The sequence below is a fragment of the Psammomys obesus genome, unplaced genomic scaffold, assembly GCF_907164565.1.
Source record: "Psammomys obesus unplaced genomic scaffold, mPsaObe1.curated_primary_1811, whole genome shotgun sequence".
Classification (NCBI taxonomy): Eukaryota; Metazoa; Chordata; class Mammalia; order Rodentia; family Muridae; genus Psammomys; species Psammomys obesus.
This window is the reverse complement of record NW_026592118.1, coordinates 41631281-41647743: the sequence shown is the minus strand read 5'-3', so window position 1 is coordinate 41647743 and position 16463 is coordinate 41631281. Positions and strand designations below refer to the sequence as shown.

General features: G+C 37.3%; 1 protein-coding gene across 1 annotated transcript in view; it reads left to right on the top strand.

The window, feature by feature from the left end:
- Tfec (transcription factor EC) overlaps positions 1-16463 on the top strand; it is a 67687-nt gene that overhangs the window by 25142 nt on the left and 26082 nt on the right. Inside the window, exon 2 of the mRNA XM_055612545.1 lies at positions 6598-6849. Coding sequence (XP_055468520.1) covers positions 6670-6849 — 180 coding nt within the window. The 5' untranslated portion in view covers positions 6598-6669. The remainder of the gene's footprint in view (positions 1-6597; positions 6850-16463) is intronic.

Below are 16463 nucleotides of genomic sequence, written 5' to 3'. Positions count from 1 at the left end.
TAGTATTCCATTGTGTAAATGTACCACAATTTCTGTATTAATTCTTCGATTGAGGGACATCTAGGTTGTTTCCAGATTCTGGCTATTATGAATAAAGCTGCTATGAAGATAGTGGAGCAAGTGTCCTTGTTTTATGGTGGATAATCTTTTAGATATATACTTAGCTATAGCTGTGTCTCAAGGTAGCACTATTCCCAGTTGTCTGAGAAAGTGTCAGGTTGATTTCCAAAGTGGTTGTAGGAGTTTGCACTCCCATGGGCAATGATGGAGGATTCCCTTTTCTCCATGTCTTTGCCAGCATGTGCTGCCACTTGACTTTTTGTTCTTAGCCATTCAGACGGGTGTAAAATGGAACCTCAGAGTTGTTTGCATTTCCCTGATGCCTAAGGGCACTGAGCATTTCTTTAAATGTTTATTCACTATTCAAAATTCTTCGGTTGAGAATTCTCTGTTTAGTTTTGTACCCCATTCTTTTAATTGGAGTATTTGTTTTGTTGATGTTTACTTCCTTGAATTCTTCATATATTTTGGATTTTAGTCCTCTGTCAAATGTAAGGTTGGTGGAGATCTTTTCCCAGTCTGTAGGCTGTTGTTTTGTTCTGAGGACAGTGTCCTTTGCTTTACAGAAGCTTTTCAGTTTCATGAGGTCCCATTTATTGATTGTTGCTCTTAGAGCCTGTGCTGTTGCTGTTCTGTTCAGGAAGTTGTCTCCTGTGTCAATGATTTCCAGGCTTTTCCCCACTGTTTTTTTTTTTTTTTTTTTTTTCTAGTAGATTTACTGTGTCTGGTTTTATGTTGAGGTCTTTGATCCACATGGACTTTAGTTTTGTGCAGGGTGATAAATATGGATCTATTTGCATTTTTCTGCATGTAGACATCCAGTTGGACCAGCACCATTTGTTGAAGATGCTATCTTTTTTCCATTGTATGGTTTTGGCTTCTTTGTCAAAAATGAAGGGTCTGTAAGTGTGTGGGTTTATTTCTGGATCTTCTGTTCAATTCCATTGATCCATCAGTCTGTTTCTATGGCAGTACTATGCTGTTTTTATTACTGTTGGTTTGTAGTTCAGCTTGAGATCAGGGATGGAGATACCTCCACAAGATCTTATATTGTACAGGATTGTTTTAGCAATTCTGGGTTTTTAGTGTTTCTATATGGAGTTGAGAATTGTTTTTTTAAGCCTGTTTGTCTGTTTAATATAGGAGAACTATTGATTTTTTTAATCAATTTTGCTTCCAGCCACTTTTTAAAGGTATTTAAGATGATTTTTTTAATACTTAAACTACTTTTAAATAATGTACTTAAATACTGAACGTGATTCTAATGGGTTTGTCATTATATGTTACTTGGCCTTTTTCCCTTGCAGCTTTTGATATTTTTCTTTGTTCTGTACATTTAGTGTTTTGATTATTATGTGGTGGGAGGATTTTCTTTTCTGTTCTAATCTATTAGGTAGGTGTTCTGTAGGCATCTTGTATACTTATAGTCACCTCTTTTTTTTAAGTTGAGGAAATTTTCTTCTACGAGTTTGTTAAAAATATTTTCTGGACCTTGGAGATGGGAATCTTCTTTATCTTTTATTCCTATTATTCTTAGTTTTTGTCTTTTCATGGCTTCCTTGATTTCTTGGATGTTTTGTGACAGGAATTTTTAGATTTAACATTTCTTTTGACAGATGCATCAGTTTCTTTCATTGTATCTTCTATACCTGAGATTCTTTATTCCATCTCTTGTATTCTGTTGGAGACGCTTGCCTCTGAGTTCCTGTTTTCTTCTTTAAGTTCTCTCTTTTCACGATTGTCTCAGTTTGTGCTTTTTGTTTTTTATTATTTCCATCTTCAGATCTTGAACCATTTTATTGATTTTCTTTATCTGATTTTTTGCATTTTCCCATATTTTTTTGGGTGATTTGTTCATTTCTTTTCTACAGGCCTCTCTAATGTCCTCAATCTGCTTGACTTCATCTTCCCATATTTCTTTACAGACTTTATTCATTTCTTCTGTTATCGTCTATCTATAAGCATAGATTTTCTTGTGTTTCAGTTGTGTTAGGGTATCTAGGGTGCTTGCCTTTGGATAACTGGGTTGTGGCGATGCCATATTGCTTTGGCTTTTGTTGACTGTGTTTTTACACTGGCCTTTAGCCATCTGGTTGTCTCTGGCATTGTCTGGTAACTTCTCATGCTAGCTGAAGTCCTTTGGGCAGCGGGGTGGGGTTGGGGCGGCAGGAAGTTGGATGTTCTTGTAGAAGTACTCTGTAGTTCAGTGGGTTGAGTTTCCGACTGCGGGGGGGGTGGATCTCAGGGAATTGTCTTATCTTTCCTCAGGTATATTATCCTGTGGATTAATTGGACTCCTCAGGAGCACACGGGCTCTCCTTTCACCAGGGGAAGTCCTAGGAACAGTTGCCCTGTCCCTGGCTCTCTTGCTCTGAGGTTAATGAGGTACAGCTGCCCAGAGACTGTGTTTGCTTGGAGAACCATGGAGCCCAGAGGGTTGGTTGGTCTCCCCAGGGAGATGGGTTCAATTTTGGAGCATTGTATGGAGCTGTTTCCATGGCTCCTGGGTGTCAGGAGGCCTGAGGTTGAAGCTGTGTGTCCTGGTACTGCGAGCACAGCTCTCAGGCCTGTTGCTAGGCACTGGAGACTGAGTGCTGTCGGGAACATGGGTACTTTTCTGGGGATTAGTCGGGTAACATTCCTTAGTACCCAGTTGTTTCCCTCACAGTGGGGTTTTTCTCCTGACTGGGAGACCCAGTCTCTGGGGTTTTGGTGCCAACAGTTTAGTCTGGGGTGGTGAGCCCAGTGTGCAGGCCTGTGGTTAGGTGCTGGCGACCATCTAGACTATCTGCTGGAACCCAGAAACCTTTTTGGGGATTAGCTGAGTGACCTGAGGTTAGACTCGATTGTTTCCTTCACCACGGGGGTTTTTCTCACCTGGGAAACACAGTTGCTGGTGTTTTGGGGCCCACAGTTCTGTCTGTTGGTCAATGTGCAGTCACGGCTGATCAGACACAGATTGTAATCAGCGCTGCCATCTTGGATCTCTCCTCACGTATATTTTCAAATAACATTTTGAAGTAACATATGGAGATGCATATTGCTTAGGGTATCAAGGCAGCTCCTGTCCCTGCCTCCTGCTGCCTGTGTCCTATTACTGCTGTCGCTAATTCATCAACATGTGTAAGCACATTTTCCTTACAAGGGCATGTAAAACACATGCAACCGATACCTTGTTATTACTATTTTGAACAAAACATCACGGATTAAGTTAATTGAAAGCAAAAACCAATTTAAATATTCACTTATGTTCACCTGTGGCTTTCTACTGTTTTCTTTTGGGTCTGAGGCTTGGCCAACATCTCCCTTAATGTCCCGAGGAAAAGCTTCTAACTCCCCTCTCAAGCCTACTGGAGAGAATTTTGCTGAATTTGAATTTCTTTGAAAATTTGCTTATTATTCAATAACTTTTAGAGGGAACTTACACATGGCACCCAGATCCAGCCTGTACCTTTCCCTGCACTTGTTGAATGCTTCACTTCTTTTTCTCAGTGTGCACATGGTTGCTGAGCCGAAGCCAGATCTAATCCTTTCTTATCTATGGGCAAACTGTTTCCCACTGTCTTCTTTGGGGATTATTTTTCTATATAAGCTTTGAATATTATATACCAAGGCCCACTTTTGTGGACCAACAAGCTGTGTTCCCTACAGCACTGAGGCACAATGTAAATTCGTGGTCTTTGCCTATAAAGAGTTCCCTCATTTTCTTCCTGGTCACAATAAGACTAGACTAAGCCATTTGAAGTCAGACAAAAATGGTTCTCTCCCTGTATCTTCAAAATATAGCTCAGTACTCATGTGCTTGACCCTTAGAGGCAGACACTGAATGTATGGATAAATGAACAGCAACCTATAATTAAACTTACTTAATATCACAAAACACTGGACCATTCAGTAGAAGAAACTGAGTAGATGCTTTGTGTGTTTAGAGCCCAGGAGAGTTCAGTATCTTGACTGTGGCTTTCCTGGTGTTTCACCCTGAGCTGTCCCATTGTTTTGGTATCAGTCTGTGACTGGGAAGTCAGAGATTTGGGGGGAGTCATGTTATCACGGTTTATTGACTCTTCCTGTGTTCAGGAAACAAAGGCTTTCCTGCTTAGTTTGCTGATGTTGTGTAGATAGAACCCAAGACAGTCCCCACCTTCGCCTGCTAAGCCTTTGCAATTCCAGTGGCCGACCACTCAGATAGAATACGTCCTGTTGCGAGAATCTTCTATCATTACAGAGTACCTGTGCGGCTTCTTGAATGACACAGATTTGTGACATTGTTTCCACCTCTTATTTCATCTTATTTCCACCTGACACTCTTTTTCATTTCCTTTGTGTGCAGGAATGTCCCTCCATCTGGCACCTGGCTTGTAACCACATTTCCGTCTAGGATCCTCATAAAAAGTGCTGATTTTTCCTATCATTTAAAACTCACCACTACTGAACCTGTCTGTCATACTCTGCAATTTGAAGCGTTTACTCTAAAGCCAATGTCATTGTGCTTGAACGCAGGTTGTGTATTCCAATTCTTTCCCCTACTAGCTGAGGATCACAAGCATGCCAGTTAATGTTTCCGAATCTCAGTTACAATTAACAGAGTACCGTGGGGAGAGTAAGGGTACCTATTTCCTGACTTTTAAACAAAAATCGAATGAAACAACAAACTGCCTATTCCAGTGCTCAATACCTGTTGCTTTGCTTGCTGTTGTGGCCATTATAGTTGCTGTAGTTAAATTAGTTAGTTCTAAGGAATAGATTATGAACTCTAAGAACCCTGTGATCCCATAGAAAACATTCTTTATTCTTGATATCTCATGAACATATGAGGTTTAATAAATATGTTTAGTGTCAGTGTGTGAAAGGTGGAAAGTGAATTAGTTAATGCACTACATTCTAATTCCAGATGCTTTCCTTAATAAAGGAGATATGTTCCATTCATTAGTACAGTGATCTACCGTTACACACAATTCATTTAGTCAAATACTATGAAAGATTGTTCAGATCTGTGAAACCGAAAATATTCTTCATAAAGTCTGTGTTTTAACTGTATACAGACTAAGAGAGATTAATTTCAGGTTAGGATCATCTAAACAACTACCCTTAAAAAATAACTACTGGCATTTTAATGAAATGTTATTTTTACAGCTTTAAAGATCATAGCAATATAATTAGTAATATGTGTAATCTTTATTACCAGTCTTAATCTTTTTATATGGCTGAAAAATTATTTTATGGTAGTACAATTAAAATAATGCTAAAAATGTCAGCATAACAGAATTAGAATAAAGTAACTGCTACAGTTTTGTACCCCAAACCAGTTAATTTAAATGCAAAATACTTTCTACAGGCTATTTATCTGAACTAATACATGGTAAGGGATTTAAGGAGTAGTTTGTGTAATGAAATAAAAAGAAAAATAAGCACTGTACAGCAATCTTTGCTATTGTTTAACATGAGGGAAAATTAAATAGGTTTATATATAGGCCACTTGAGGAAAATGTATTAAAAGCCACATCACAGCATAGTAAATATAAAGGCAACTGGAAGGCAAGGCTCCATTTTATAGGTCTTTATAAATACTCCATTTGCAGGTTTTTAAAGGGAAGCCAGAGGTGCTTAAAGCTGTCCTTTCTATTTTTTATTTTTATTTTTTAATAAATGATGGTGTGATATTAACTATGACAACCAAACTGTGTATTCCCAGAATTCTTCTGTTAAATTTGTTCTGTGCCATTCTCACACCCGTGCTTTCGTTTTGTGTTGGGACGCAGAGTGTGTAACCAGGGCCATCTGTGTGGTGCGGATGCCCAGACTTGTAATGGCGTATTTTGTAAAAGGGCTTTCAAAAGACAGTTGTTTAGCTGGCACACAGCACACAAGAATAGACATTTTTCACAGTGCTTTTTCAACCTGTTGATTCATGATAATGCTTGCCATTATGTTCTCATTATTTGTTAGAACTTACAAAAAAGTTATAAAAAAATTATAAGACAAAACTCTGCTCAGAATAAAAACACTGGAAAACACAGGAAAAGGGAAAAAGAAATCATCCAATATTTTACCACTATTATACTGTCATACTTTAACAGTATGTGTACTTCTAATTTCTGCTTCCTTGCAGATGCTTTTTAGGTTTTCTTAATAAGATGTTTTATTGTACATAAGAACCCGGTTTATTATATATATATATATATATATAATTTTTATTATATAAAGACCACATGTTGTTGAATGTGCTTGATTTCCTTGTGCCATTTTAAGACTTCTTTATTTATAGATACTCATATAATCTCAGTGTTTTCATATTTATTTATAATTGTTATAGATATTCACTTTTCAAGCCTGGCTAACACTACATTTTTTAAATCAAATTTTAACTGCTTTCTTAAAGTTGTCAGACCATTAAAATCCTGTCGCCTTAGGACAGACACATCAATGTAACCCAAAAGAATTTGGATTACAGCTGACTTAGAGGTCTGATTCCTTTGCTGTAAAAACTGATTTACTTGTGGTGTCCCTCATCTCATTTATTTGTTTTTGAATCTGTAGGTCCAGGCACACCTAGAGACATCTACAAGGCCTCAACTATCAAAGGTCCAGAGACAGCAAGTAACACCTTTCATGACCCTTGACCATCAGGTACTCAACCAGACTCTCAAGAGAACACAACCTGTGGCACCAAGCTGTATGCCTCTGGCAGAGCATGGACCCATGAGCCCGGACGGTGATGCTGGCTGCACAGGAAACCCACTCACAACCCTTCTGGCCCTTGGGAAAGAAGATGGCGGTGCGGAATGGCATGTATGTTCAGTGGCTGGTTATAAAGTCTATCATGGGTGCTAGAAATTGAAGCTAGGAATTTTGAAGTAATTATTTCAGATGAAAGTGTGACAAAAGAAATGTGTTTTTAAGTAATTGGTCTAAAATTATTAACCATACACATATTAATTATGCATAATAAATTATAACTATTCATTTAATATCAAATTAGCTAGTTCATTTTAATACTTAATTAGTTATGAATGAGTGGCTAATAATTCTATGTACTTAGAAGGCTTAATTCTAATTGTGAAAGTTTAGGTTTTTTGATTAACTTTCTTTGAATTTATAAATATTTTAAATAGCCATAGATTAAAACTGGTAGAAGTTACTCAAAGGCTACAAATTTTGTGTTTTAAAAATGCTAACTATTAAAAAATATTTTATTAAATTAAATATTTGAAGAAGGAGGAAACAAGAAACAAGACAGAAGCCTATCACAGAGGACCTCTGAAAGACTCTGCCCAGTAGTGTATCAAGGCAGATGCTGAGATTCTTAACCAAACTTTGGGTAGAGTGCAGGGAATCCTATGGAAGAAGGGGGAGATAGTGGGACCTGGAGAGGACAGGAACTCCACAAGGAGAGCAACAGAACTAAAATATCTGGGTACAGGGTTTTTTTCTGAGACTGATACTCCAACCAAGGACCATTCATGGATATAACCTAGAAGCCCTGCTCAGATGAAGCCCATGGCAGCTCAGTATCCAAGTGAGTACCGTAGTAGGGGAAACAGGGACTAAACTCAGTGGCTGGCTCTTTGACCAGCCCCCAACCCTGTGACGGGGGAGCAGCCTTGCTAGGCCACAGAGGAGGACAATGCAGCCAGTCCTGATGAGCTAGGGTCAGACGGAAGGGGAGGAGGACCTCCCCTGTCAGTGGACTTGGAGAGGGGAATAGGTGGAGATGAGGGAGGAATGGTGGGAATGGGAGGTGATGACAGAGGGAGATACAGCTAGGATACAAAGTGAATAAACTGTAATTAATATAAAAATAAAAATTTAATTTAAAAATTAAATATTTAATGGATCATAAATTATAGATTTATAATTAAAATTATAGCGGTTTTTTTACATTTGATTTTCAATATTTTTTATTTAAATAAATTCTTCCCTACCACTTACTAACTAATGGGCATGCTGAGGGATGCTGAGGCTTCAGAATGAACAAGAAGGGCTAGATTCTTGGCACATGATTTGCTTTTAAGTGAATCTTCAAATATACTTAAAAAAAATGACACAAAGTAGGGGGAAAAAAACAGACTTTGGAGAAACTTTAGTATTGTCTTATAGAAAGCTTATGCTGATAACAGAGCTTTCTTTTCTTTTTCCCTGTTTTGCTTGACTGGTTTGGTAGAACTTTGTTCTGTAACTTATCCTTTCCCAGTCCAAACTGCCTATGAGCACTCCTGAGTTCTCAGCCTCAAAAAAAAAAAAAAAAAAAAAAAAAAAAAAACCCACAAAGGCAGAATACTTAAAGTCTCATTAATTGAATCCAAACAGACAACAAAGATTTTTTAAAAACAATTTTTACTTTAACTTGGAAAGCAGGAAAGATAGATTATTTAATGGCAAACAAAATTCCAAAACTGTATGCCTGTCTCTGTATGCATATTTACTTAAACATTTTAGTAGTGGGTGTATACACATATACACTTGGAACTTTCAAAAGTGTACAGACATATTCATATATGTAGATACACACACATATATATTTCAAAAGTTGAATTCAGAACTAGGATAAGAGCCACCTGCACAGAGTAGAACTACACCCAGTACAATTTATCTTTCCACTACCTCTTCCAAAGTTTATTCTTTGTTTTTTGTAAGGATTACGGATTTTTTCAAGAAAAACAAATCCCAGTGGTAATGAATGTGTCACTCAATGAGAAGTAAAATCTCGAAAGTAGTCCTTTGTCTTATGTAGGTAGTATATGTCAGTCTTTTGTGCTTGCCACAAAATCATTTTTTATTCCTTGGGCTCACACCTTATCTTTCCCATTATAGTAAGTTTATATATACAGAAAATGTGTGTCCTGCCTGGTCTATCAGGCAGCCCCAGAGAAAGAGGACTGCATGGTTTGGAAGAAGTGATAGTCTCTCGGGGTTTAGCTACCTACAGGCAATATGAAAATGGCTGCAGACATTTCTTGTTTTTAGCTACTAGAATAGAAACTAACTACATGAAAGTATTCAAAACCATCATGAATGTCAATTTAATCAAAGTTTTACTTAGTATGTAAGAGTTTTAAATATGGTCGCTGACCTGGATTTGTCACATCCACATTTGACACATGCTGCCATCACTCATGCATATTTTATCCCCAATAGCTAGAACATTACCTTTGTGGTTACAATTTCCTAATATTCACTGATTGTTTCTAGGACTATGTCTCAAAGAGGCCATAAGACATGGGGTCTCTTACACGAAGACTGATTGTTCACTCATGTTCTTCTCTATTGAAGATGCTGCTTATTTGATATCTTGTGTTTTTATGCTTATTTTTGTTGTTTGACATAGAGTCTCACTATGTGGCTTACACTGGCCTTGAATTTCAGATCCTCCTTCCTCAACCTTTCCAAGACTAGAATTACAGTAGTGTGCCAACAAGCCTGGCAGGAGAGTCAGCATAATTTTTTTTTTTTAAATTTTAAAACTTGTGGACTAAAGTAAGTAGATAAGGGAAGAAGGGGGTGGAGGGTGGGACCGAAAGGAGAGGAGGGAGGGACTACAACTGGGATACAAAGAGAAGAAATTGTAAAAAACAAAACAAAACAAGACAAAAATCCTTCCAAACACAATGGCATGGTTAGAGCTCAGGAGAGGGTGGCTATTGACATTTCTTTGGTTTTGTTCCTTCTTTCCTTCTATGCCTCCTTCTTTACTAAGGAAAGGGAACATTTCATTGTTCCAAGTAATAATCATAGTATCACTTGATAGGAATGTCCTTGCCTTCAGATGTGATGATTGGAATTTGAGTAAGAAACTGAAGGTCTCTGGCACAGAGATGGGTAAAAATTAAGAGAAACATTTCACAGTATATACTTTTCCAGGATGAAAATGGCATTTCTATGTGTACGGATGAGGGAAGCCTTTTACACTAACCCTTGCTACTAGCCTAGGCTTCTCATTTAGTACTCCTGTGCTATTCTGTGCTTTACTATAAGAGCCTGTACACAACTTCTAGTGCTCAGGTCTTCCTTACAGACACACACACACACACACACACACACACACACACACACACACACAAACACGATTTTTTTTAACTTCCTCTCATTCAATCTCTGTCATTTGTCTGAATGATTTTAACTATCTCTGAAACACAAACTTGAGATTTCCTCCTTCAGGACTTTCCATGGTGATTCTCCATATAGATTTGGTACCTCAGTTAAAGAATTTCCACAGCACACAATACATTTTAAATATCTCCTTAACACTCTTCATTCCTTTAGGTTGTCACTATAGTGATGAAAACGTTATACCTTACTCATAGGCAAATTTCTGCCCAATGATAAGTAGTGGATTCTGCTGGCAAGTTAGGGAATGAATGAAGAATGAGTTCAGTCAACCTCCGTTCCATGTGCTCTATTGTTTACTGTTGTTTGCTTCTTCAATAGTGTTTGGACTCTGTGAGGGCAAGAACTTCACACTGTTGGCTGTTGTAGAAACACCTCTACTTTCTTGAAAGGTCTGACAATAAATATTGCTTGATAAGTATTTGGTAATTGGCATTTGAATAGTTTTGTGAATTTATTGACAAGTCATACCTGAGCAACTTAATAGAGTCTCTCAACCAACCTGACCAACTACTTTGCTTAGAATACAAAAGTAATGGGATTGCAGGTCAGTGTAATATATATGGAACTGGTTGTTTCTTATAATGCGACGAGAACCTCAAAGTTATACCATTTGTATCAACTCAGCATTCACACTTTCAGTTTATATATATTTAGGTTCCACTACAGACAGTACAAATGGAAAGAAGAGAACTAGAGTTTCAGTTGTTCCTAGTTTCATTTCTGTTGCTGTGATGAAATACCCTGACAAAAGCAAAGTTAGGGGAGAAATAGTTCGTTTTAGGTCACAACCCCAACTGTGAGGAAGCTCATATTGTTGGAACTTGAAGTAGTCAGTCATATCACATCCATAGTCAAGAGACGAGAACGAACAAATAAATACATATTAGTGATCAGCTGACTGTTTCCCTTCTTGCACAGTCCAGGGTCCAGCTCTTGAAATGGTACCTATATTTAGGGTGGGTCTTACTACCACAACTAATGCAATTAAAACAACATCCTTTAGAGACATGTCCATAGCCCATCTGATCTAGGCAGTGTTTCACTGAAAGGTGATGCTTGTGTCAAGCTGACAATCAAGACTATTATAAGTGTATAGGAAAAGAAGAAGAAAATAGAGGAGCAATAATTTTATTGTTTTAAATAAATATTTATTACCTTAGCACAATCAAAAAGAATTGCAAGATAATTATTTAAGTTGTTTATTTTCGGAAGTGAAATAAATATCTTTTTTATTGTCAAAAAAAGTGTATAGGAATAGAAAGAGCAAAGGAGAAGCACATAGTCTTTTGAAAAACTATATGCCTTTAAAAAAAAAACCCTTCCTCATCTACTGGTTACTTCTTAAACCATCTCTGTCAGGAAAAGGAAGCTTTTGGTGGGAAAGAAATGAAAATGCAAATAGGTTAGATTGAGGTTAGGACTATGGATCCAGAGTTCAGGAGTTCAACTTTGCCTCTGCCACTCACTAACTAGGTAGGTAATCTGGGACAGGGTGAGTAATTCTTTTTCCTTTGCTTTTCACCTCCCTGTGATGAGAACAAGTATAAGCTTCATCTTATGGGCTGCTGTGAAGCTTAAATGATTGGTATATGGCAAGCACTGGAGATGGTGCCTAGCCCATCTCCTGCACTCTACAAGTGTTTGGTACTGTTGCTGTTTAAGGTGTTTGTGAATACCGTTAATTGCATCACTAGTTATAGAGATAAAGAGAGCAGATGTACATTTTCATATAATCTAAAGTCATGTGGACTAGTCAGTTAAAATTTCACCACTGACCTTTGGACACTTAGGAAACATTTTGAAAGAAAAAGGATGATATAGAAGTCCTCTGTCAACATGTTAAGGTTGTGGACTTTGGTTTGAAGAACTTTATGAGAAGAACTCTGTTGACATAGATGCTATTTCAAAGAGTGTGCCCCAGGGGCCCTTGAATAGCAGTCACCAAGGAGATCAGGGAAGGTAATACAGGGAAATCAGCCAATCAGAGTCTCATATCCAGTTCTCGGATAATGTGAGCTTTGATATACATGGCTAAGCGTTTTAAAACTTAAATCCACAAAACAAACTTTTGCTCTTCACTGAGTTTCTTTGTGATTTCAAACTAAAGAGCCACTTTAATCACCATTTAGAGTATTCTGGTGCATTGTATTCTGTTAGATGGACATTGTTGAGGATTCAGTCTGTATGGAATTAAGTTTTAAAGAGGAAAGAGTAGACTCTCCTCCACTAATGCAAAGAACAGTGTTTCCAAACCCTAAAAGGTCAAAAGGACTAAATTAATATTCACTTCAGTTTACAAAACAAAGCAATGCCATTTGACTGGAGAATGCTGCTTTCTTCTGCACTTTAGAAATAGAAGACAACAAATAAATATTGCAAAACATTTGGTGCAAACAAAAGATAATATAAACTTGAGAAAGATTATAGGGTCCCACTGTTCTTTCTTTGTGTCTGTCTGTGTATATTTGTGATTATGTATGTGTATGTATGTACGTATGTATGTATATACATATGTATGTACGTATGTATGTATGTATGTATGTATCTATCTATCTATCTATCTATCTAACTATCTATATTATACTTATATTCAAGCCTCCAATTCCATATCTAATCTGCTGTAGCATTATCCAGGAATGATTTAACTTTTGACATTTTCTATTTGAAGCCTTGCTTATAATCAAATACCGTCATGAGGTCCCGATTCAGTTTTGACTCTTTCACTGTGATTAGTAGATTGAGATTCATAGGCTTTACTCCCTTGTTGAAAATAGAAAAAATTACTATGGTAAAATATGAATCATTTCTGAGATAATATTCAGAGGTGAATAAAAGGAATGAGGCCTCATCACCTTAATGTAAAAAGAATTCTGTGTAGAAGTCAGTATTAATTCCTGGAATCGTATTCCAAGAAGGAATGTTATCTTATCTTTTATTTGATTACTTTACTCACTGTCCAGTTATTAGTCTCAGAAATGTTATCTGTAAATGTTGTACTCACATACTCTTTCAACATATCTTGAAGGGTTGTTTGGTCAGTTTGTAAGTTAAGGTCCTTTAGAAATCACAAGAAGAGGAAATGTAGAAGGTTTTAACGAAAGTGCTACTTTAAATATTTCATTTGGAGAATCTGGGTGACTACAATTTTTAGGCTGAGGTCAACCATTGATCACTGAATCATTTAGTTAAACAATATTCAAATAAATGCATGAAGTTGTCTGTGAAAGCATCCATTTTTTTTCTTTACTATTTCTAAGCAGACTATGAAAAACTATCTCTTCCTCCTTTTCTCTAGCATGTGAGACTTCACACATTACAGTTGGCTGAGTATAACACAATCATTTGATATTTAAGATTGGGTAGTTGGCCACTCCTCTTTTATAATAATTTTTTTTTTTTGGTCATTTTGGACAGGGTTTTTCTGTCTAGCCTTGGCTGTCCTGGAGCTCATTCTGTAGACCAGGCTGGCCTCAAACTCAGAGATCTGCCTGCCTCTGCCTCCCAAGTGCTAGTATTAAAGGTGTACACCACCACTGGCTGGCATAATGTTTCTAATTAACTTAATTTAATTGGATTTTCAGGGAAGGGGCTCAAGGGTTTGCATTTTAGCCTAACAATGATTATTGAGTGACTAGACTGTGAGATGGCAATGACCTGCCCATTTCTATGTGTTCTGGATAGGTGATCTCCTGTACAAGGAATTGGTTTCATCCACCTGGACCTCTCAGGGTCTTCACTTCCTAAGCACCTATGCTATTTTTTCCTTCCTATTTTAACCATCCCTCACAGGGTCATATATGAGCTCTTACTCTTGTTAGTTTCTCTATAACTCTAGCTTTTTATTTAATAGATTTATTATCACTTCCCATTTTTTTAATTGTTTTTCCTCTAGCTTTATTAGTCTACTCTTGTTAAAGCTCATTGAGATGCCATACCAATTTGACTAATGCTACTGTTTTCAATGGCTATTTATTCCCATTCACTATATTAAAGAATTCTTTTTTAACCTGGCTGGAGTCCAAAATATACCATCCCCTAACCCCTTTATTTTTACAATTAACTTCTTGTTTTTTTATCCTAGCTAAATTTCAGTACAGGATAAACTCATTTATTTTGCTACATCTGTACTGAGCAGATAAAAGAGGAGCACCCAAACACTGTTCAAACTGATTATGCTGAATATATCATCAGATTCACAGGAGTGATTATAACTGTGAGACAAGCCTACAGCAACTCTGTAACATTAAGAGTAATGGAGATATTGTAATGTCATCTGCCCTTATAATTTCAACTTTCCCCATCTACTATCCACTTTTCAGAAACTTCCTATAGTGCTTTGGAGAGAAAATATGTACACACACACACACACACACACACACACACAAACACACACACCAAAACAAAACTCACAGCCTCCATTTTCTCCCTCCCAACATCATCCGATGACCCCATTTTCTCCTCTCCAATCAAGCTTTTCTCTTTATGATTTTAAAAGGGTTCTTAACATCTATCAATTTGAAAAGTTTTTTCTAAGATTATAATATAATTACATAATTTTCCCATTTCCTTTTCTCCCTCAAAAGCCTCAAAATAAAAAAAAAAATAGTACATCTGGTATCACTGTCTCTACTCTCATTTGACTTGGATTACAAGTTGTATTTGAGGTGTTTAACCACACCACAAGGCACTGTCTGATTTTTCATCCATTTGCTGACCTTTTTCTTACTTATGGCAAAATGCAGTGTCTCTAGGCCCAGCCTTTGATCATCGCTTCTCGTGTGTCTGTACACACATTATATATGATGTTATGCTATTTTCCACTTAGGTCTTTCTTTTCCATGTTAATGTTATCTACCCTACTACTTGTTTATCTGTTGTGTTAAATATCTCAGCTTACACCAGCTGAAGATACTTTATTCCCAAATCTATTTTAGTTGATCTGGAAAAATAATAATAACAAGAAATCTAAGAATCATGTTGTTCTCTTCTCTGCTTTATTCCTTCCTTCCTCTACAGTCAGTCCCAGTTAATTTCAATATTTCTTTTCTTTAATTAATTTATTTTTCATTAATTACAATGTATTCATTTTGTATCCCAGCTGTAACCCCCTCCCTCATTCCCACCCAATCCCACCCTCCTTCCCTCATCTCCACCTATGTCCCTCCCCCAGTCCACTGATATGGGAGGTCCTCCTCCCCTTCTTTCTGATCCTAGTCTATCAGGTCTCATCAGGACTGGCTGCATTGTCTTCCTCTGTGGCCTGGTAAGGCTGCTCCCCCCTCAGGGGGAGGTGATCAAAGAGCCAGCTACTGAGTTTCTGTCAGAGACAGTCCCTGTTCCAATTACTAGGAAACCCACTTGGACATTGAGCTGCCATGGGCTACATCTGTGCATGGGTTCTAGGTTATCTCCATGAATGGTACTTGGGTGGAGGTCTCATTTATTAATCATTGATCTTAGATCCTGTGCTGTTGGTGTTCTGTTCAGGAAGTTGTCTCCTTTGCCAATGAGTTCAAGGTTCTTCCCCACTTTTTCTTCTAACAGATTTAGTGTGTCTGGTTTTATGTTGAGGTCTTTGACCCACTTGGACTTTAGTTTTGTGCAGGGTGATAAATATGGATCTACTTGCATTTTTCTTTATGTAGATATCCAGTTAGATCAGCACCATTTGTTGAAGATGCTCTCTTTTTCTATTATATGGTTTTGGCTTCTTTGTCAAAAAACAAGTATCTGTAGGTGTGTGGGTTTATTTCTGGGTCTTCTATTTGATTCCATTGATCTATCATTCTGTTTCTGTCTGTTGTTATGTCCCCCTTTTTGTTTCTGATTGTGCTGATTTGGATAGTTTCTCTCTGTCTTTAGTTAGTTTGGCTAAGGGTTTGTCTCTTGTGTTGATTTTCTCAAAGAACCAGCTCTCAGTTTCACTGATTCTTTGAACTGTTTTCTCTGTTTCTAGTTCATTGATGTCAGCCCTGAGTTTGATTATTTCCAATCTACTCCTTTTGGGTGTGGCTGCTTCTTTTCTTTTCTAGGGCTTTTAGGTGTTCAGTTAAGTTGCTTGTATGAGGTGTCTCATACTTCTTCCTAGAGGCACTTAGTGCTATGAACTTTCCTCTTAGCATGGCTTTCATTGTGTCCCATAAGTTTGAGTAAATTGTGCCTTCATTTTCATTGAATTTTAGGAAGTCTCTATTTTCTCTTTTCATTTCTTCCCTGACCAAGCTTTATTGATTAGACAGTTGTTTCGTTTCCATGTGTATGTAGGCTTTTTGTTATTTCTGTTGTTGGTGAGGTCT